This window comes from Rhineura floridana, chromosome 5 (assembly GCF_030035675.1).
Source record: "Rhineura floridana isolate rRhiFlo1 chromosome 5, rRhiFlo1.hap2, whole genome shotgun sequence".
In the NCBI taxonomy this organism is placed as follows: Eukaryota; Metazoa; Chordata; class Lepidosauria; order Squamata; family Rhineuridae; genus Rhineura; species Rhineura floridana.
Genome location: NC_084484.1, coordinates 157,385,192 through 157,406,498, shown reverse-complemented (window position 1 = coordinate 157,406,498; position 21,307 = coordinate 157,385,192). Strand labels below are relative to the sequence as shown.

The 21,307-nt window shown below is 41.9% G+C and overlaps 1 protein-coding gene across 2 annotated transcripts in view; it reads right to left on the bottom strand.

The window, feature by feature from the left end:
- Positions 1-3,936: 3,936 nt before the first annotated feature.
- Positions 3,937-21,307, bottom strand: part of MICU2 (mitochondrial calcium uptake 2) — a 119,314-nt gene continuing 101,943 nt past the window's right edge. For both annotated transcript variants that reach the window (XM_061628562.1, XM_061628561.1), the window contains exons 9-12: positions 11,799-11,970; positions 11,219-11,327; positions 9,447-9,604; positions 3,937-8,261 (exon numbers count right to left, since the gene is read on the bottom strand). In XM_061628562.1, coding sequence (XP_061484546.1) covers positions 8,157-8,261; positions 9,447-9,604; positions 11,219-11,327; positions 11,799-11,970 — 544 coding nt within the window. In that variant the 3' untranslated portion in view covers positions 3,937-8,156. The remainder of the gene's footprint in view (positions 8,262-9,446; positions 9,605-11,218; positions 11,328-11,798; positions 11,971-21,307) is intronic.

Genomic DNA, 21,307 nt, shown 5'->3' with positions numbered 1-21,307 from the left:
ATCCAGTCTGGAGGTTACCAGTGCACGGACAACAGTGGTCAGGCTCTCCCAGTCCAGAAACGGCCACAGCTTTCTTTCCAGCTGAAGCTGGTAAAAGGCACTCCTAGCCACTGAGGTCACCTGGGCTTCTAACAACAAAGATGGATCCAGGAGCACCCCCAGACTACAGACCTGCTCTTTCAGAGGGAGCACAACCCCATCCAAAGCAGGCAACTGAACAATTATCCAAACAACAGTGCCACCAGTGGGTGTGGACAACATAGGCAACCACATCTCCCCACAGACAATGTTAATCCTACACAGATCAGACCCATTGAAGTTAATAGACATGATTAAATTAGGTTCATTAATTTCAGTGGGTGTACCCTTAGGACCTAGCTGAATACAACCCATAGTCACACAGCACTCTCTCTCACACAGAGACATCTGCGTTCCCAGCCAATCCCTTTCCCTGCCATTGCACAAATTATTATTTGCAGATTTAAGCCACTCTCTAAAGAGCAGGCAGAGCCCTCTAACTCCTGAGCAGATTGGAAGATAAAGCTGTGGGGGTGGCAGGTGGCCACTTCTGGGGCTTGGTGGGCAGATTAGCCATGCCTGGTTTAATGGAATTCTTACCCACAGTGACATTTCTAGGGCAGGGTTGGGAAACTGGAGGGACTCCAGATGTTCTTGGACTTGTATGGCCAGGTGTTGGCAGGCTGCTAGCTACAAGAGCCTGCTGGGAGACCCTCCACTCCAGTATTACCTCTCACAGCTATGCCCGCCAGGGTACCTGGTTCAGCATCAGGGTAGACCTGAGAGTTGGGGAGAGGGGGTTGCTGTGGTCTATAGCAGCTCCATCTCCCTCTGCAAGCACTCTGTCCATGTGACTACTGGTCTGGAGTGTTAGCACCTTGTGTTGGGTCAGTGGGACAGACTGGGGATTCTGTTCGTATACCACCCACCCCACTGCCAACAGACTCCCTAGCTGAGCTGACGGAGGTGGTCTCGGGTGTACTGTTGAGATCCCCAAGACTGTTGGTTCTGGGGGATGTCAACATCCATGCCGAGGCCACCTTATCCGGGGTGGCTCAGGATTTCATGATCTCCATGACAACCATGGGACTGTCCCAATATGCCATTGGCCCAACACATGTAGATGGGCATACTCTAGACTTGGTTTTTGCAACTGGACATGGAGATGGTGATCTGAATGTGGGAGGCCTTACATCAGTCAGTCCCTCTGTCATGGACAGATCACTGCTTGCTGAAGTTTAGACTTACAGCAGCTTTTCCCCTCTGCAATGGTGGGGGACCTATTAAGTTGGTCCACCCCCAGAGACTAATAGATATGGATGGTTTCCAAAGGGCTCTGGAGAGTTTTCCGGCTGATAGGGCTGGCACTCCTGTCGAAACCCTGGTTGAACTGTGGAATACAGAAATGGCCCAGGTGGTTGATATGTTTGCTCCTGAGCGCCCTCTCCTGTGTAGAGCTTCTATGGCTCCATGGTATACCCCAGAGCTGAGAGCGATGAAACAATATAGGAGACGGCTTGAGCGCAGATGGAGACGAACTCCTGGTGGATGCAATTACACACTGGTAAGTGCCTATGGTAAGCTGTATTTAGGGGCAGTGAGGGCAGCAAAAAACCAAGCCATGATCAAATCATCAATCTGCCGCCCAGCGGAGCTCTTCAGAATTGTCCGGGGACTATTACACGCTGGCCCCAAGGATATGGTAGATCCATCTGAGGCCCGCTGTAATGAATTTGCTAGGCACTTCCAGGATAAAAACTTTAGCATCCGCCAGGACTTAGACTCCAGTGTTATAGCAGGTGAATCAAGCGAGGTATCCAGAGCACAGCCTTGTCCCGATTTCTTGGATGAGTTTCAGTTGGTACAGCTTGAGGACGTTGACAAGGTGCTTGGACAGGGTCGTGCAACCACTTCTGTGCTGGATCCTTGCCCTTCTTGGCTAATAAAAGCTAGCAGGATGGAACAGCCGGCTGGGCCAGGGAGGGGATTAATGCCTCTCTCCAAGAGGGGGTGGTCCCTGGCTGCTTGAAAGAGGCAGTAGTGAGACCAGTAGTGACCCTCCCTGGACCCAGAAAATCTTAATTATAGGCTGGTGGCAAATGTTCCATTCCTGGGCAAGGTCCTTGAACAAGTGGTGGCAGGCCAGCTCCAGACACACTTGGATGAGACCGATTATCTGGATCCATTTGTCGGGTTTCAGGCCTGGTTTTGGCACAGAAACAGCCTTGGTAACCCTGTACGATGACCTCTGTCGGGAGAGACACAGGGGGAGTGTGACTCTGTTGATTCTCCTTGATCTCTCAGCGGCGTTCGATACCATCGACCATGGTATCCTTCTGAGAAGACTGGCTGAGTTGGGAGTGGGAGGTACTGCATGGCAGTGGTTCCACTCCTACTTGGCAAGTCGGCTCCAGAAGGTGGTGCTTGGGGAACATTGCTCAGCACCCTGGACTCTCCAGTATGGGGTTCTGCAGGGATCAGTTCTGTTCCCCATGTTGTTCAACATCTACATGAAACCGCTGGGTGCCGTCATCTGGAGTTTTGGAGTGCGTTGCCATCAGTATGCTGATGTCACTCAGCTCTATTTCTCCTTTTCATCTTCATTAGTTGAGGCTGTCAATGTGCTGAATCGGTGCCTGGCTGCGACAATGGACTGGATGAGGGCTAATAAACTGAGGCTCAATCCAGACAAGACTGAGATGCTGTTAGTGGGTGGTTCTTCTGACCGGATGGTGGATGACCAACCTGTCCTGGATGGGGTTGCACTCCCCCTGAAGGAGCAGGTTCGTACCTTGGGGGTTCTCCTAGAACCATCTCTGGCACTTGAGGCTCAGGTAGCCTTGGTGGCATGGAGTGCCTTCTACCAGCTTCGGTTGGTGGCCCAGCTACGCCCCTATTTGGACAGAGATAACCTGGCTTCAGTTGTCCATGCTCTGGTAACCTCCACGATTACTGCAATGCACTCTACCTGGGGCTGCCTTTGAAGATGGTTTGGAAACTGCAGCTTGTGCAAAATGCAATGGCCAGGCACCAGACGGTTCAAACATATAAAACCGATTCTGGCCCGCTTGCATTGGCTGCCTGTATGTTTCCGAGCTTGATTCAAAGTGCTGATTTTAACCTATAAAGCCTTACACGGCTTGGGACCACAATACCTGATGGAACGCCTCTCCCGACATGAACCCACCCGTACACTACAGTCCGCATCAAAGGCCTTCCTCTGGGTGCCTACTCGGAGGGAAGTTGGGAGGCTGGCAACGAGGGAGAGGGCTTTCTCAGTGGTGGCCCCCAAATTATGGAATGATCTATCATTAAATTTATATCCTGCCCTTCCTCCCAAAATATTATATCAGCAGGTTTTATTTCCAATCTCTTTGGAATCCCTTTCCTAATTATCCCTAGCATAGAATTTGCCTTTTTCACAGCTGCCACACACTGGGTTGACGTCTTAATTGAGCTATCCACTATGACCCCAATGTCTCATTTGTGGTCAGTCACTGCCAGTACTTAGCAATGTGCTGTAAAAGCAGCACTCAGAAAGCAGCATTTCCAAAGTACCTTCCACATGGTCTGAGATGGACTCCATATAAAGCAGGCCCAGGCCTCTTCTCTATTTATCCTGCCTGTAACAGGAGCAGAGGTTTTTTTTTTAATCCCCAGGGTGGGCCAGGGATGCACTTTCCAATGCAAGTTGGAAAACTTTCATTACACGTGGCTAGTGCTGCTCTTTATGCCTCCAGACTCAGTATGTTACAGGCTGTCTGCCCTTGTTTCACGGAACACATTCATGGAGACACAGCACTGTTTCCCCTTCACTGATCTATAGGACAAACACTCTCCTATTACTGAATACATTTTTTTCATTAACATTGAACAGACAATAAAGTTTGAAGAGTAAATGTTCCCAAAGTAAAAATTTATTAGTAAATAAAGAAAGCACAAATCATAAGGAAGTTTTTCAAAATGTGAATATCCAACATGATGTAAGAAAGCATATAGTCCTTACAATTATAAATAAAGCCAGAACTATAGGTAAATTGTACTAAAACCTGCATTTTGTTGACAGCATAAAATGAATAGGGTTAATTGATGGAGTCTTGGGAAATACAGAGCAATTGGGGGTGTGTTACATTAATACAATTATTGTTGGTGTTCTAAGATTAATACATTTAGTTGTATAAACTGAGGAATCCACCACAATATGTATTTATTAGCAAATTGACTGAAAGGCTGAAATTGGCACCATTTGTCTAATAGACATAATTTTCATCATCCTCTTCCCCTGAGATTACCAGCTTGCCTTTGAATCAGCACAGGTTTTCACTAGATATTTTTCCTTGGAATAAACAGATATTACAGTAGCACCAAAATCCATTGAGGTGTTAGGATGAGGTACTCACTTATGCTCTTGTATCATGATATTAAGCATGTTTATTCAAAAGCCTGTCCCAATGAGTTTAATTTCATTTACTCCCAAATAAGTAGGCACAGAATTGCTGTTTTAGACATCCTACTTATTTCTTGATATGGTAAATCCATCCAGATTTACCATACCATCCAGACCAACTACCTAGCCTTCCAGGACTTTTTCTGTCAAGGCCTGTATGGTCCATCAAAAATCAAGCAAATATTACCATTGTGCATTTTAACATGGAGCTAAACATTTTTTGTTTAAGACTCCCATAATCTTGGCACAGTTTGAAGGAAGTAAAGTATTACAGAGTTCAGATCTTTGAAAAGTCCCAGCAGAGTTCTCCAGGTAACAAATGCAGCACTATGACCAAAAGATACAGAACGTTATCATTTTCTAATTCAAAGGCACAGGAGATCAGTAATTTCTTCTCTGTATCTGACACATTAGGATCATGTAGTGGCTACAAGGTAGCTGGGCATAAACCAACTTTTGCAGTGCACCACTCTCCCTAGAGTCTGACATCAAGAAGTATAAAACACTGAACTCTGAGAAGCACTCTGTGGATATAAGTTCAGCAATCCCTTTTATTAAGCTAACTTTGCAAGTGAATTTATGCAACATTTCTAGACCTAAGCAATACTAATAAGTTTGAAACATATGGCTTCTATTTGTGCCTAACAAAAAGGGTACCTTTTGGAATTTAAGTCAACCAGGAACTGTCTGCCAGATTTTCAAATGCTTGGATGCACACATAAGTAAAGAACAAAAGGTAAGATGGTGACTAACAGATTGCTTTGGGGCTCCTGGACTTGATGCTTTAAAACCTGGTTACCCAGAAACTCCAGCTATCTTTGGTGAAGTCTGCAAGCTGCGTTTTAAATTGCAGTGATGGGGAGAATCCACTAGGTAGGGGGTGATTTGTAACAGAGAAATGATGAACAAAAGTAATGGTTAAGCACCCTCCTGACTTGTCAGTTTTCTGCTCTAAATTGCCTCCTTCCAAAGTAGACAAAAAAAAGGTATCAAGACATAGTTAGAAGTAGTTAGCCCCTGATCTTCTGGAAGTATCACAAAGCTGTTCCTTTTGGCTGGCTCTTGTTCCTCAGGGACAGAATGGTATGCAGCTGAAATTTTATATAGTTTCTGATTTAAACCTATTGTTATCATTCCACAGGGTGGGTTATAGCAAAAGTATAACATTTCCAGCATGAACATACACACCTGAAGATCATGCAGTCACCATCTTGCTCTTGTTTATAGCTTTTAGTGAGTGCCTGAGGTGCTCCAAGTTGGGTTTAACAGGGACCAAATCTCCTTCTGAAGACAGCTAGGTTTGAAACCTAAAGTTTCTGCTCTAGTGAACAGGCAGAAGGAGTTAACTAATGGGGGTTTATATAAATAAAGATTAATTTCTTTTTTCATGGAATAGCCCAAGGATCTTGTTCAAGCCACTGAAATTCTAGTGGAAATAAAACGTACTATCCCCCTACGTTATACACAAGAACGTTATATGCATATAATTTATACATACAGCATGAACACATTTAGGGGTGTATCCAATGCTGCTGCTCCGTTCGTGCAGCAGACTTCCACTTGTGCAACAGAACTTTCCCCTCCTTCTCCCTCAGAATCTGCTAGAGAGGGTTGGAGGACTGTCTGAAGCTGATTTTGAGGGTGTGCAGGGAGAGGAGAGGAAGCTTAGACTTGTGAATAGAACTCTGTGCATACAGTGTTGGAGACAACACACAAATAAATCAGTGTTTAAAGGTAGCTCCTAAATGTTGGCCTTAATCAGATTCCTTATTTCATGGCTTACAGCCCTGGTCAGCAACAAATTTTACATGAAGGCTACTATGAAGAGGACATGGGGAATAAGAGGCTAGGCTCCTCCATATCCCAAACTTTACTGCCAGCAATCAAGCCCCATTGCCACAAGCACAATACAACTTTCTCCCTCTTCTCGGCTGTGCAATACTCCCCAGCCAGGCCCAGAATCAGCACCCAGCATGATGGTGCAAATGCTGGGACCATGGCCCCTGATGCTGTCCCCTCTTTGTTCTGGCCCAGTGCTCAGCAGAGAAGTGTCAAGAGCTGCTACTATCTTTATTATCAGAGCCCAAAAGCCATTCTGGAGTAATGACAATGGTGGCGGCTCCTGCAGCTGCTTCACCCAATGCTTCCCACTATCAGGCTCAGTGCTGCTGTCTGTCCGTGCCCACCATCTGGTCAGCTTACCAGGGATGAGGGGGCTGTGATCAACCTGGCAATGAAAGCACCAAGTGAAGTGGATACAGCCAACATCATCTTCGTTTTGAGGTGGGGAGAGGAGATCACAGTAGTAGAGGCTTAGAGGACTCCTTGCCTCAAATCTGGCAATGGTCCTGTTCTCAGTAGACTGGATTTAACTCCAAGGCTGTCAATGTCTAAATTATAGCTTGGCTTGGTTTCTCAGATTGGTTTCTCAGTTATACTGAAGTAACCCCCTCTTCCAATATGCTATTTTTAACCTCTTTTCTCTGGATACCCTTCTCCTGAGATAACCAAACCCTCATTGCTGTGCAAAAAATAAAACTGAAAAAAAGTGAAATGGACTGCCTTCAAGTCGATTCTGACTTACGGCGACCCTATGAATAGGGTTTTCATGGTAAGCAGTATTCAGGGGGGGTTTGCCATTGCCTTCCTCTGAGGCTGAGAGGCAGTGACTGGCCCAAGGTCACCCAGTGAGCTTCATGGCTGTGTGGGGACTCGAACCCTGATCTCCCAGGTCGTAGTCCAGCACCTTAACCACTACACCACACTGGCTCTCTAAAATAACATAGCAGCAAACAAACAGAGAAAAAGCGGTTGCAGGTTAGAAGCTTAGTGGAAAGCAAGGTCAGAAGTTATTTCATTTATATAAGCCAAAAGAGACCCCCCCCACAGCAATATTTGTCAAGTGAATACAGCTTTTGTCTATACACATTTATACCAGTTAACAGGCTTCCACTTTACGTAAACAATTTCGTATTTCCAGCATGGAGTGGGAGATGTAAAACCTACTGCAAACAGAATAGACAAAAATACATTTGTATAAATTACAAGAAAAAATATACAGGAATATACAAAGAATATAATTAACATCAAAACATGCTTTCTTGGGCATATATTTCAATATCCACAAAGGACTGCATCCTAGAAGTAGCTTTTGAGCACCAACTTTTTATTCACTACACTGGAGTTCAATCCTGCACTTATTCAGAGCTAGTGAAATCTGTGAGGCCACTAATTAGTGATTTGAGGATTATAATTCCAAAATGATTTTGGCCTAATTAAATTTACTCTGGAGTTGCGGGTTTCATGCTCTTCTTCTCTCCATTCTTAAAACAAAGTCTTCTAAGTCTTTCTGCACTGTTAACGGGAACTGCCTTCTTTATGGATTATATTCAAAACTAGCAATTTCTACTAAATTCCAGGCAGACTCATCAATACAGGAATTTGGATAGCAATGAAGTTCTCAGAAATAGATACTATCTGCAGTTAGAACACATTAGGAAAGCTGAAAATAATAGTCCCTGAGCAAACCCGATTATATGGATAAATACTGTAGAGAAAATAAATTCATTCCATACTCAACTGTGTAAAGTTATTCTATTGTATCTAATACAGCCAGCATGTAAACAAAAATACACACAAAAAACCACACCCAGACGTTCATAGCTGTAAAATGATGTTCTTTTTGATATGTTTAAAAGGGGCTTTTCCCAGTTTGTTTCCAGACTTCTTTTGCTCCTTTAATGCTCTCCCTTTTCACACATTTCCAGTAACCTTGGACTCCTTGCTGTTGAGGCACCTGTTTTTTTAAAAAATACAGCAATTATTCCATTGCATGTAAGTTCTGTTTTTCTAGCAGGATGTATCAGAGTGAGATGCAAGACAATGAGTGCCCCTCTGTCAGCTTGGATGGAACCCACTGCCCTTTCCTGTTCTTCGCTCCAAGAATTGTCTCTCCAATGACTGTTCCACCTGGTCATTACGTAACAAGAGCTCATAACAAGAGTACTTCAATTTGCTTATTTTCGTGTTCCTGCCCAATCTTCTTGTCTACTTGTATTGCCTTTGGAAAATATTATATAGTTTAAAAAGGCAAATGACAGACTAAATTATTGAGAATCCAGTTCCATATTCAGTTATTCTACACATGGTGTTACGTCTGGTAATCTGGTTGTCAGGTAGTTTGTCTGTGGTAAGAAAAATCCCACTCTTACCATTTGTGAAGGACAGAGAGATCTTCTAAAAACTAATGTGATTTGAAGTGGGGTAGTTCTGTGCTATTGAGCTAAGATTACTTTATATTGGGCACAACTAAGTTAATAGGTTTTCGATGTATGCTTGGGTTTCAATTTTATGCTGAAGGTCCAATAATGAGTCTTCTTTAGACCTAGGAAGAAGCTCTCCTCACAAAGGAGATGGGCAACTTTTGGTCCTCCCCTGTGCAGTTTGTCACATCTTACTGTTGAGCTATACGGGTATTACTAATCTTAGATTTTGGCTTACTGGCATCTCTGGCATGAAGAATTTTCTCACTTGTGGCAGAGCAAACTGAATTATAGAGGTTAATTGGATAGATGCATTTTATATAAGGCTCCTGCAGCAGCACAAAGAATTGGGGTAGATGAAATTCAGGTTCTGATACTTTGTAAAAATCTCAGCAAAAGCATACTGGTACGGATGTACATGGTTTGTGCCCCAGTCCATCTAGCTGGATGTTCAGTGAAGTCTAATGAAGATATATTAGAAATAAACGATATGGTAGCTAACTCTTCTATAAAAAGTTTGTTTGAATAAGAAAACTCCCTATTTTTCATTTTTAATCCCACTATCTTCAAAGCAGTAGCTCTGTAAAATTTTCATGAGTACCTGTTTTCACAAACTACTTTCATTAGGATTATACGGCCTAAATTGACACCTTATTTGATTAAAAGCAGTAACACAGATAAACATTCCTATTGCACATTTTAGGGAATAAGTCTGTTACCCTTAAGCCTCGATGCATCCTGTTCTTTAGAACTCCAAGGAATTCAGCATGGCTGAGGCAATTGTCTCCATCTAAATCAAAGATCTTGAAGATGGTGTCCAAAACATTGTCTGAGAGTTCCTGTCCTGTTGCCACTTTCACGGCTCTCTTGAACTCAGCTAACGAAAGCACAACATGTTATATGTTATCATTAAAAAGTAAAATAACTGGTGAAATTATAGATCATTTTATGGAACTGAATAGTAGAAAGATCTATAAATGTTATGAACATGGTGCCTTCTGAGCACACAATCATTTGAGTTGTGTGATTTATAAGCTATCAAAATACAAATCCATGTGGGCTACTGGTTGCTTTATAGTACAACATTAGCATTATGAAGCTTTTGAATAATAATTATTATAGCATTTTATGGAAGAATAGATTATTTGCTGAATGCAACTGAATGCACATTTGGATTACAGGATGTTGCTCAACAAACCCTACCAAAACCAGTGCAATTTTGTATTGCAACGATTGGAAGGATTCTCCTTTTTTATGACACTCTTGAAGGACTTGATTGTTCCTTCTTGAGTGTATGCAGAATTAAAATGAATTTGTGAAATAAAAGGTATTTTTATTTATGCTTCTTTTTTTTGCCTTATCTTGCAGTCCCAGGATTAATTTTTAGGCACTAACTTTTGCAAGATAGTGTCCTTTTTAAATTATATTTATACCTCACCTTTCTATCAAATGGTGCTCAAGGCAGCTATCAATAATAATCCTACCACATTTTATGAAAACTGTATATACAGAATATAACAAGAAAGGAAGGACAAGACTTGACACTCAATATACAATGCAGTTGTAGCAATACAAGTTACCTCAGAGGCACATTACTATATGCATACAATCAGAAGAATGGGTAAGGCAGAAGAGCATTACCTGGATTACAGAAATCTAAAAGGTAACAGAGAGGAAACTGAGTATTGGTGGAACAAGGCAGTTATTATTTCTGGTTCCTAAGCCTTTCAGTTCTAAAGCTTTTATTCTAATGGTCAAGACACGCAGCAGGAAACTGATCCCATGTATTCCCTCATTAAATGTTCCGTTCTGCAATAGAGAAGATCTCTAAGGCTCTGGTGGAAAACTGATGCATGCATGCACCTCAGCTTCTCACCACTTCTTGTAATGTGTAAAAAGGACATTCTCATATGTCCGTAGCAGAGAAAAGGCAGGGAAGAGTGTATGCACAAGTTCCCTTTTTGCAAAATACAAGTAGTGTTAAAAATGCATACATCCACAAGTGCTCTTGAATCAACTTGCTGTGATTTCTTTGGCATAAAAAGAGTACAGATTGATCCTAAGCTATGAAATATGTCTTAAGGGCTTCTAAGTTCTTAATATTAATTTTGTAGCTTCTAAATGGGATCTAACCACTACTTCTTGTCTTGAAAATGAGAAGACAGCAAGCTGACGTCTTCCAGTTGCCAATACAGATATCAGTGGTGGCTGGTGATCTGCTATAGCACCTGCTTGCCACCAGTAAATGCCAGGAACAATTCCTGCTGCTGCCTCTTCTGCCAGAAAATGGTGATCTGCTATCTTTTTCTGGTTGTCCAAACAAATATTGAGGGATAGAGAGGTACTGTGTTAATGGACTCAAAATCCTTTTACCAAAGGAGATAGCGCCATGTGACTGGGGTTTACAATATACATTTTCAGAAGCCATTTGCAAATCGTATTTTATACTTCCTGCTTAAAATTGTCATCTACAGAATTATACGCTTCTTACCTCGTTTAACAGGACGGCTGGCTACAGTAAACATTTTCAGCGCAATTGAAAAGTCTTCTAGGCGGTTTGTAAACTGGCAGAAAGTCTTAAATTCCTCCATACTGATACTCTGGAATACCAAGCAGACCTAGTTAAGTCTTTTAGGCAAGGGATTCAAAACTAAAACGTTTCTTAAGGGGTTGGAAGATTATTATAAAATTGAAATCAAATTAGTCAAAATTGTATGGATTGCCAAAAAATAAAACAAAGAAGTCAAGTAAAAGTTAATGTTTTTGCTATACTTGAGAGTTAGTAAGAGTATTCTTCAATTACACCAGGAAAAAGGTATTCAAATATTTATTATTATTACTGTTATTATTATTGGCTCCCCTTCACCAATAGGTCCCAGGGCAGGTTACAAAATCTAAAATACAATATTAAAAAGAATTAAACCACATTTCAATCACAAGACTAGTGTGGGCTCTAAAAACATATCTCAGGAGCTGCAGGCCAGGGTAAAGAGGTATGTCTGTAGCATTCACCGAAAACTGTATAATGAAGGTGCCAGACATATTGCTGTAGCGAGGAACTCCATACCAACCTCTCCTGCTGGGATTCTTTCTTTCACATTTTGCCAGTAAATGTCATTGTTTTCTTCCTCAGTAAAATACAGCAACCACTCTACAAAATCCTCTTTTCTCATCCAGGCTAGACCTTTGGAAAACTGAATGAATTCCATCTCTTGTACCTCGGTTTGTAGATCCTGCACAAATCTAACAAACAACAGTTGCAACATAACCTCAATATATAAACTGAGAATACAAACTATTTCTCATAGTAAAGATCATGCTTTCACATATTGTACATTGATTATCACTATATAAATAAGCAAAATTGACTTAGTTCATTGTTTTCTCTCAAGTATTATCTAGTGAAAATGCCCCACCTTATTTTAAAAAATGTATAGGAAATGCAATACACATGCACAGTGACTTCCATAATTAAGGCGCACTATAGAATACTAGATATCATGTAAGGTGAGATGGCAGAGATACATGAGCTACTGACTCACACAAGTTGAGTTGCTCATTGTGAGTGAGTTGAAGATAGACTTTCAGTAATGTTGTTTTACCTCTGTATACAATACAAATTTTGTAATTATGTCTTTTAGCAGTTCTACCACTAGGGTGCTCTCTAAATCCATGTTCCTTTATGAATGTTGCAGCAGAGAGCTGTAGGCTAAAAAAAAATTGCTGCTACACATATATATATAACTGTTACCTGAAAGACCGAAAACATTTAAGCATGAAAGTGGTATACAGTTTGTATGAACAGCCAAGCAGACAGCATATGGAACCATAAAAAAAAAGATTCGTGTGGTCTTAAAATAGAGATTATTTGAGGAGAGCTGTAAACAAACAGGATAGGGGAATGACAGATGCTCCAACAGTCCTATAAAGGAATAATGACTGATCTTGCACAAATAAAGCTAACCATTATTATCCAAATGTTCCATCCTAATATTGTTTTAAAATACTTTATTTTGATATATTGATATACCACCAGTAGTTGAGAACATTACCGAAAGAAATAACTTTTGTGATCCACATATCCATTTTTAAAAGGATCTTATTTATTTCTATCTATATTATTATTAAGGTGGGGCAGAGGGAGAAAAGACCATTTTATGTAGGAAAATTGATTAACTCCTTTCCTCAAGTCCCAATTCATGAATTGAATATGATAACCATTTCACCTAAAATACGACACTTTTATCATTTTAGCAATTTCTCAATTTTCTGTAACTATTCATTGAGAAGGTAATGAGAACTGCCAGTTTTAAGCTATTAACTGTTTTTGCACTGTGGGGAAGTTTGTAGCCAGCTCTTCCAACACACTTTTAAGATCTAGAACAGGGGTTGGGGAACCTCTCCCCTATAGGACTAATTAGGCACGCCTGGCCTCATTTGTTCCATCAGGACATTTTGGCCAAGCCATGCCCATCTGTCCTACACCTGACATCATATATGGGGCATGTGGGGCAGGTAGTGCTATGGCTTAGCCAAAAAGAAGTTTGTTCGTCTGTGACCATAATCATTCATTCATCCATTCAAAAAGAAGTTTGCAGGCACCATTGATCAGCAGTGGTACAAAGCCCTTTGCAGGGTGCCTTGAAGCCCCAACTATCAGCTAATTGTTGGGGCTTCAAAGTGCAGACAGTGCAGGGCACTAGCAATCATCTGTGATTGGTTGCACTAGCGCAGCGGAGGGGTCTGGAGGAAGTAGCTTGGATTCAAAGCCCTGGAGGAAACTGCTCTCTGTAAAGGGGGAAATGCTCCTAAAAACAGAACATTTCCCCCTCTGCTGAGACTTCAAAGGAGCTCCCTGTAACCTCCGATCAGCTGATTGGTGGTTACAGCAAACTTCTTCGAAGGTGTGCACATCAAAAGCATGTCTTCTGTACTTGCTAATCAGCTGACTGGTGGTGACAGTGACCTCATTTGAACTTTGATAGGTTTCAATCAACTGATGTCATGTAATTGACAAATGGGTGATTCTACCTGCCTCTCAAAGTTGGCCCGTAGGGAGGGTAGGAAGGTAAGAATCTGGACTACCGCTTGGATCCAGTTTCCTGTCCCTGATCTAGAAGTCTATTGAAGGGATCTTTCAATGTGTCTATCAATAAAATCCCCCCCCATTTATTTCAGTACTGGGCACGTTTGCCACATGTGAATATTTGTTGTTGTTTTTATGTCCCTCCAAGTTGACCGCGACTCATGGCGACCCTATGAATCAGCAAACTCCAAGAGCATCTGTCACGAACCACCCTGTTCAGATCTTGTAAGTTCAGGTCTGTGGCATCCTTTATGGAATCAATCCATCTCTTGTTTTGCCTTCCCCTTTTTCTACTCCCTTCTGTTTTCTCCAGCATTATTATCTTTTTTAGTGAATCATGTCTTCTCATGATGTGTCCAAAGTAGGATAACCTCAGTTTCATCATTTTAGCTTCTAGTGAGAGTTCTGGTTTAATTTGTTCTAACACCCAATTATTTCTCTTTTCTGCAGTCCATGGTATCCGCAAAGCTCTCCTCCAACGCCACATTTCAAATGAGTTGATTTTTCTCTTGTCCACTTTTTTCACTGTCCAACTTTCACATCCATACATAGAGACTGGGAATACCATGGTCTGAATGATCCTGACTTTAGTGTTCAGTGATACATCTTTGCATTTGAGGACCTTTTCTAGTTCTCTCATAGCTGCCCTCCCCAGTCCTAGCCTTCTTCTGATTTCTTTATTCTCTCCATTTTGGTTAATGACTGTGCCGAGGTATTGATAATCCTTGGCAAGTTCAATGTCCTCATTGTCAACTGTAACGTTACATAAATCTTCTGTTCTCATTACTTTAGTATTTTTGACATTGAGCTGTAGTCCTGCTTTTGTGCTTTCCTCTTTAACTTTCATCAGCATTTGTTTCAAATCATTACTGTTTTCTGCTAGTAGTATGGTATCGTCTGCATATCTTAATTTATTGATATTTCTCCCTCCAATTTTCACACCTCCTTCATCTTGGTCCAATCCTGCTTTCTGTATATGTTCTGCGTATAGATTAAATAAATAGGGTGATAAAATACACCGTCTCACACCCTTTCTGATGAGAAACCAGTCAGTTTCTCCATATTCCGTCCTTACAGTAGCCTCTTGTGCAGAGTATAGGTTGCACATCAGGACAATCAGATGCTGTGACACACACCCCCATTTCTTTTAAAGCATTCCATAGTTTTTCATGATCTACACAGTGAAAGGCTTTGCTGTAATCTATAAAGCACAGGGTGATTTTCTTCTAAAATTCCTTGCTCCATTGTTTGTTCCATTATCCAACGTATGTTTGCAATGTGATCTCTGGTGCCTCTTCCCTTTCTAAATCCAGCTTGTACGTCTGGCATTTCTTGCTCCATATATGGTATGAGCCGATGTAGAATCTTGAGCATTACTTTACTTGCATGGGATATGAAGGCAATAGTTTGATAATTACTGCATTCCCTGGGATCCCCTTTCTTTGGAATTGGGATGTATATTGAACTCTTCCAGTCTGTGGGCCATTGTTTAGTTTTCCATATTTCTTGACAGATTTTTGTCAAAATTTGGACAGATTCAGTCTCAGTAGCTTGTAGCAAATCTATTGGCATGCCATCTATTCCTGGTGATTCGTTTCTTCCAAGTGTTTTAAGAGCAGCGTTCACCTCAGATTCTAAAATTTCTGGTTCTTCATCATACGGTTCCTCCGTGAATGAATCTGTCATCCGGGCATCTCTTTTGTAGAGTTCTTCAGTGTATTGCTTCCATCTTCCTTTTATTTCATCTCGGTCAGTCAGTGTGTTCCCCGGTTGATTATTCAACATCCCTACTCTTGCTTCAAATTTCCCTTTCATTTCTCTAATCTTTTGGAACAGGGCTCTTGTTCTACCCTTTTTGTTGTCCTCTTCTATTTCTATACAGTAACTATTGTAATAGTTCTCTTTGTCCCTACGTACTAGTCACTGTATTGTTGCATTTAGGGCTCTGACTATGTTTCTAGCTCTTCTTGCTTTTGCTTTCCTTCTCTCTTTAACCATTTTAAGAGTTTCTTCAGTCATCCATTGAGGTCTTTCTCTCTTTTTAACTAGAGGTATTGTCTTTTTGCATTCTTCCCTGATAACGTCTCTGACTTCATTCCATAGTTCTTCTGGTTCTCTGTCAACTACGTTGAAAGCCTCAAACCTGTTCCTTATTTGATCTTTATATGCTTCTGGGATGTTATTTAAATTGTATTTTGGTATTATGACTGCTTTGTCGGTCTTCTTTAGCTTTACTCTGATTTTCGATATGACCAGTTCATGATCTGTACCATAGTCTGCTCCTGGTCTTGTTTTCGCAGAAAGTATGGAACTACTCCATCTTCTGCTACCAGTTATATAATCAATTTGATTCCTATATTGACCATTTGGTGATGTCCACGTGTACAGTTGTCTTTTCGGTTGCTCAACAAATGTGTTCGCAAGAAACAAATTATTGGCTTCACAGAATTCAATAAGTCTTTCTTCTGCTTCATTTCTGTCTCCTAGGCCCCATTTCCCCACAATTCCTAGTTCTTCTCTGTTCCCTACTTTTGCATTCCAATCCCCCCTGATTATCAGCACATCCTGTTTTGGTGTGTGATCAATTTCTTCTTGTACTTCTGCGTAAAATCTCTCCAATTCCTCTTCTTCTGCATTTGACATTGGAGCATAGACCTGGATGATGGTTATGTTGATAGGTTTCCCATTTAATCTCATTGATATAACTTGCTCAGACCTTGCATTGTAGCTCCTAACTGCTTTTGCTACATCACGTCTCACTATTAAAGCAACCCCATTTCTTCTTAATTTCTCATTTCCTGCATAAAATATTTTGTAGTTGCCCAACTGAAAATGTCCCATTCCCGTCCATTTTAGTTTGCTCACACCAAGTATTGTAATGTTGATGCGTTCCATTTCTTGCTTGACAATTTCTAAGTTTCCATGGTTCATGCTTCTCACATTCCATGTTCCTACTTTGTGTGTCATACAACTCCGGACTCTCCTTTCGCATCTGTGTGCATCAGCCTCTGGGCTTCCTTCCGGCTTTGACCCAGCTGCGTCATTAGTCACAGTGCTACTCGTACTTATCCTTTGTTCTTCCCCAGTAGCTCGGTGAGTGCCTTCTGACCTGGGGGTCTCATCTTCCAGCACTATCTCGTGTTGCATTTTGGATACTCTGTTCATAGGGTTTTCGTGGTAAGAGATATTCAGAGGTGGTTTACCATTGTCTTCCTCTGAGTTTGGATGCATCTTAGTCTGGTGTTTCAGCTTTGAACATTCCGCCTTGGGTGCCCCTGCTAGCAGTCTAGCCTCTTGGTCTAGACTCCCAACGGCATTGCTCTTAGCTTCTTCAACACTCTCAAACCCCCTCACCATGTTAAGGTGTGCATCCTAGAGGGGCATGTGAACATACCAGTGCAAAGAGATGATGAGAGGCCTGTGATTTTGGGAGCAAAGGTACTAAAACTTGGGTGTTAAGTACTACTACCACATAAAATCATTTTGATTTTTGCACAATGGATTTTTGTTGTCCAGGTCTGTAGATGTGCTGGATCTAGACTAAGTTAGCTGAACTGGGGCTCCACTGAAACTCCACCTAACTAAACTTCTGCTGGTGGGAGCATCCCATGAGCAAAGTTCTGCTCACAGGACACTCCCCCCAGCATAAGGGGAGGATATGACTTTTGCCAGACTCCCCTACCCCATGTAGCCTCTCAAAAATCTGCTCTGGAGGGTTGGTGGAGGAGCATCTGGAGCAGCATGCAAGGCAGCATAGGGGGCTGCAGGGGGAAGGGAAGATCAGCCAAAAATAATACCCTGCACCCCAAGACCCTCTGCTGAATTCCAGTTCCCTCTGAGAGCAGAAAAGAGGACTAGTCAGGATATCAACCAATGCTTTCAATGGGGTCCCTAAATCTAATAATAAATAAACAAATAAATAAATAAATATATGCCTCCCAGTACCCCGAAAAGAATCACACTATTGAAAACTACTCACTCCACTCAAAAAAGGCCCATGCTGTTGAAAGCTGAAATGTTTGGGACAAACAGATGTTTGGGACAAACAAACTTCATACACATTTTAAATCAGTAAACAATTAACAGCTACGGAATCTTTGATTTGTTCATCAGTATTTGGCGCCTTTCAAGCTGATACTTCCATCATTCAACCAGGAATTTAGAACATACTGAACTAGTACTTATATAGAATCATAGAATAGTAGAGTTGGAAGGGGCCTATAAGGCCATCAAGTTCAACCCCCTTAAAGCAAAAAGAAGAGGGATCATTTTTAGGGTGAGATGAGCAAGGAAAGGAACACACAAACCTGATGCCCACTTCCAGTCTCCCCCTGAAAAGAAACCCATGGGGAAAATAATGTACACATTGACCCTTACTAAGATGCTAACACAAGATAAATCAGAGCTGATTTTTCACTATATCATCATTTTAATAACATTACTATAGATTGGAGGAATAGGCATATTGACTACAATGCAAATCATGCCTTCTCCCATATAAAAAACAAACTGTTTAGACAAGCTCTGGACTGCTGCCTGGACTTGGTGGTGGGCTGGATGAGGGCCAATAAACTGAGCCTGAATCCTAGCAAGACGAAAGTGCTGTGGGTTGGTGGTTCCCGAGTTCGGATAATTGGTCAGTTACCTGCTTTGGATGGGGTCGTACTCCCTCTGAAAGAGCAGCTCCATAGTCTGGGGGATGCTCCTGGATCCATCTTTGTCGCTAGAGGTCCAGGTGACTTCAGTGGCTCCGAGTACCTTTTACTAGGTTCGGCTGGTAAGACAGGTGCAGCTCTTTCTGGACCAATATAGCCTGACCACTGTTGTCCATGCACTGGTAACCTCCAGGCTGGATTACTGTAACATACTATGTGAAGCTGGCCTTGAAGTTGGTTTGGAAGCTGCAGCTGGTGCAAGATGCAGTGGTGCGACTCCTCACTGCAGCAAGGTATTGCCAACATGTAACCCTGCTGCTGAAAGAACGGCACTAGCTACCAGGCCAAGTTCAAGGCCCTATACAGCTTGGGACCAGGATACCTGAAAGATCATCTTACCCCTTATGCCCAGTTGATCACTACGCTCTGCAGGTGACTGCCTCCTGCAGATACCATCTTATCAGGAGGTCCATTCCCCAAAACAAACGAAGCAGACCTTTAGTGTTGAAGCACAGACACTCTGGAATTCCCTCCCTTTAAATATTCCACAGGCGCCATCTCTGTTATCTTTTTGGTGCCTACTGAAGACCTTCCTCTTTCAACAAGCCGTTCAAGTAGAGACCTTATCCCAGGCTGTATCTGTGCAGGAATTGCTTTTTAAGGTGTTTTTTAAAAGATGTTTTCTTTTAATATGTTTTAAAGAGCTTTTAGTGTTTTTGTTTCCTGTCCTGGGCTCCTTCTGGGAGGAAGGCAGATTAGACAGACAGACAGACGACAGACAGATGGGACCAAGCCTTCCTTATCTAAAGGAAGATTTGCAACCATATGCAGCAATGCCTTTTTAGTTGTGGCTCTTTGTCTATGGGATGCTCTCCCCCATGAAGCCTAGGATTAGTTCTCTGCTATTGACCTTCAGCTGGGCTTGGAGGGAATCATTTCTTCTGTGCCAATTTTATAAATTGCACCGTACTTTATTTGCTTTCAGTTTTTTTTTTTATCATTTAGAATTCTGGGTTTTCTCATTGTACTGTTGTAATCTGCCTGGTAGGCTTATTGGATGGAAAGGCGTTATAAAAAATATATCTAAAAGCCCCAATTACTTTTCTAGCATGCCTCTGCTGCAGCAGCTGTTGAGGAAGCTAAGTGTAGGAGCCCGCTAATTCATAAAGAAAGTTTTCAAATCCTTTTGTACTCTTTGAATGATACTAACAAGGAGGAAGACAAAATGTGCACAGAAATGCAGTGTTATTGTTCAGAGACTTCGGAAGAGAGTGCCAGTTGTACTAGTAATGCCTGAAGGCATCAGACTCTCAACAAATCTTCTGGACAGCCTGCCATTGGATCATACTGGCAGGGAAGGATTCCTGATGCTCATAGAGACGCAGTTAGAATATGACTTCTGGAGCCAAGCAAAGACTTCTCCCAGTCAATCATAATAAAATGGTTTCATTGACCTCACAACACCCAGAGGGGATTAGGACCTCCAGGACTAAGCCCCTAACATTTGATTTGGAATAATCATCACCCGCAAATGGCAGCTAAGAAATGAACAGCCTAACTGCGAGGACTAAAACTGGCTGCAAAATGAAAGCACTGGCAGAGTCGAGACTACATTACATAAAGCCTTGAAAAGGGGATCTACAAAGCCACCCTTTCCAACACAGAGTTAAGTAGTCCATCCTGTCCTAGTAGTGGCTGATGCAATAGTCTAGATTTCTGAAGCATGTGCTGTTCCTGTGACTTGTCTTCAACATTTCACAAAGTGCCCCCAAATAATTTATCTTCCCTGGACCTAGCCGCGTTCTCCTAGGATGGTGGTTTTCTGTGGGGAGGGTTGCCTCTTATGTTCTGGATCCCGATCTAGCAGCCACTGACTATCAAATGCTTATCAAATCTGTAGATAATACAAAACTGGGAGGGATAGCTAATACCGTGGAAGACAGAAACAAAATTCAAAGTGATCTTGATAGGCTGAAAACAACAGAATGACATTTAACAGGGATAAGTGCACAGTTCTACACCTAGGAAAAAGAAAGCAAGTGCACAGTTATAAGATGGAGATATTTGGCTCAGCAATGCTACATGCGAGAAGGATCTTAGAATTGTTGCTGATCACAGGCTGAATGAGCCACTCAGCCAACAGTGTGATGTGGCTGCAAAAAAGGCAAATGTTACTTTAGGCTGCAGAAGCATATTTTCCAAATTGCATGAAGTACTAGTTCCCCTCTATTTGGTACTGGTTAGGCCTCATCTTGAGTACTGTGTTCAGTTCTGGACACCACACTTTAAGACCAAACTGGAACAGGTTTAGTTTGCAGACAATGCAGACAAACTGGAACAAACTTGAGGGCAAAGATGATGATCAGAGTACTGGAAACAAAGCCCTATGAGGAAAGCCTGAAAGAACTGGGCATGTTCAGCCTTGAGAAGACTAAGGGAAGATATGATAGCACTCTTCAAGTACTTGAAAGGTTGTCACACAGAGGGGAAACAGGATCTCTTCTCAATCATCTCAGAGTGCAGGACACGGAATAATGGTCTCAAGTTACAGGAAGCCACATTTCGACTGAACATCAAGAAACACTTCCTAACTGTTAGACTAGTACAATGGAACCTATTACCTAGGAAGGTGGTGGACTCTCCAACACTGGAAGCCTTAAAGAGGCAGCTAGACAGCAATCTGTCAGGTATGTGTTAACTTGGATTCCTGCACTGAGCAATTCTACTATTCTATTTTTCCATGATTCTACTGTGCTACATTTGGACCTACATACGAGGCTTCTCTGATCACTGCAGGGCACCCACTGACTTCAAATCTGGCCCCCTTCAGTTCCCCTAA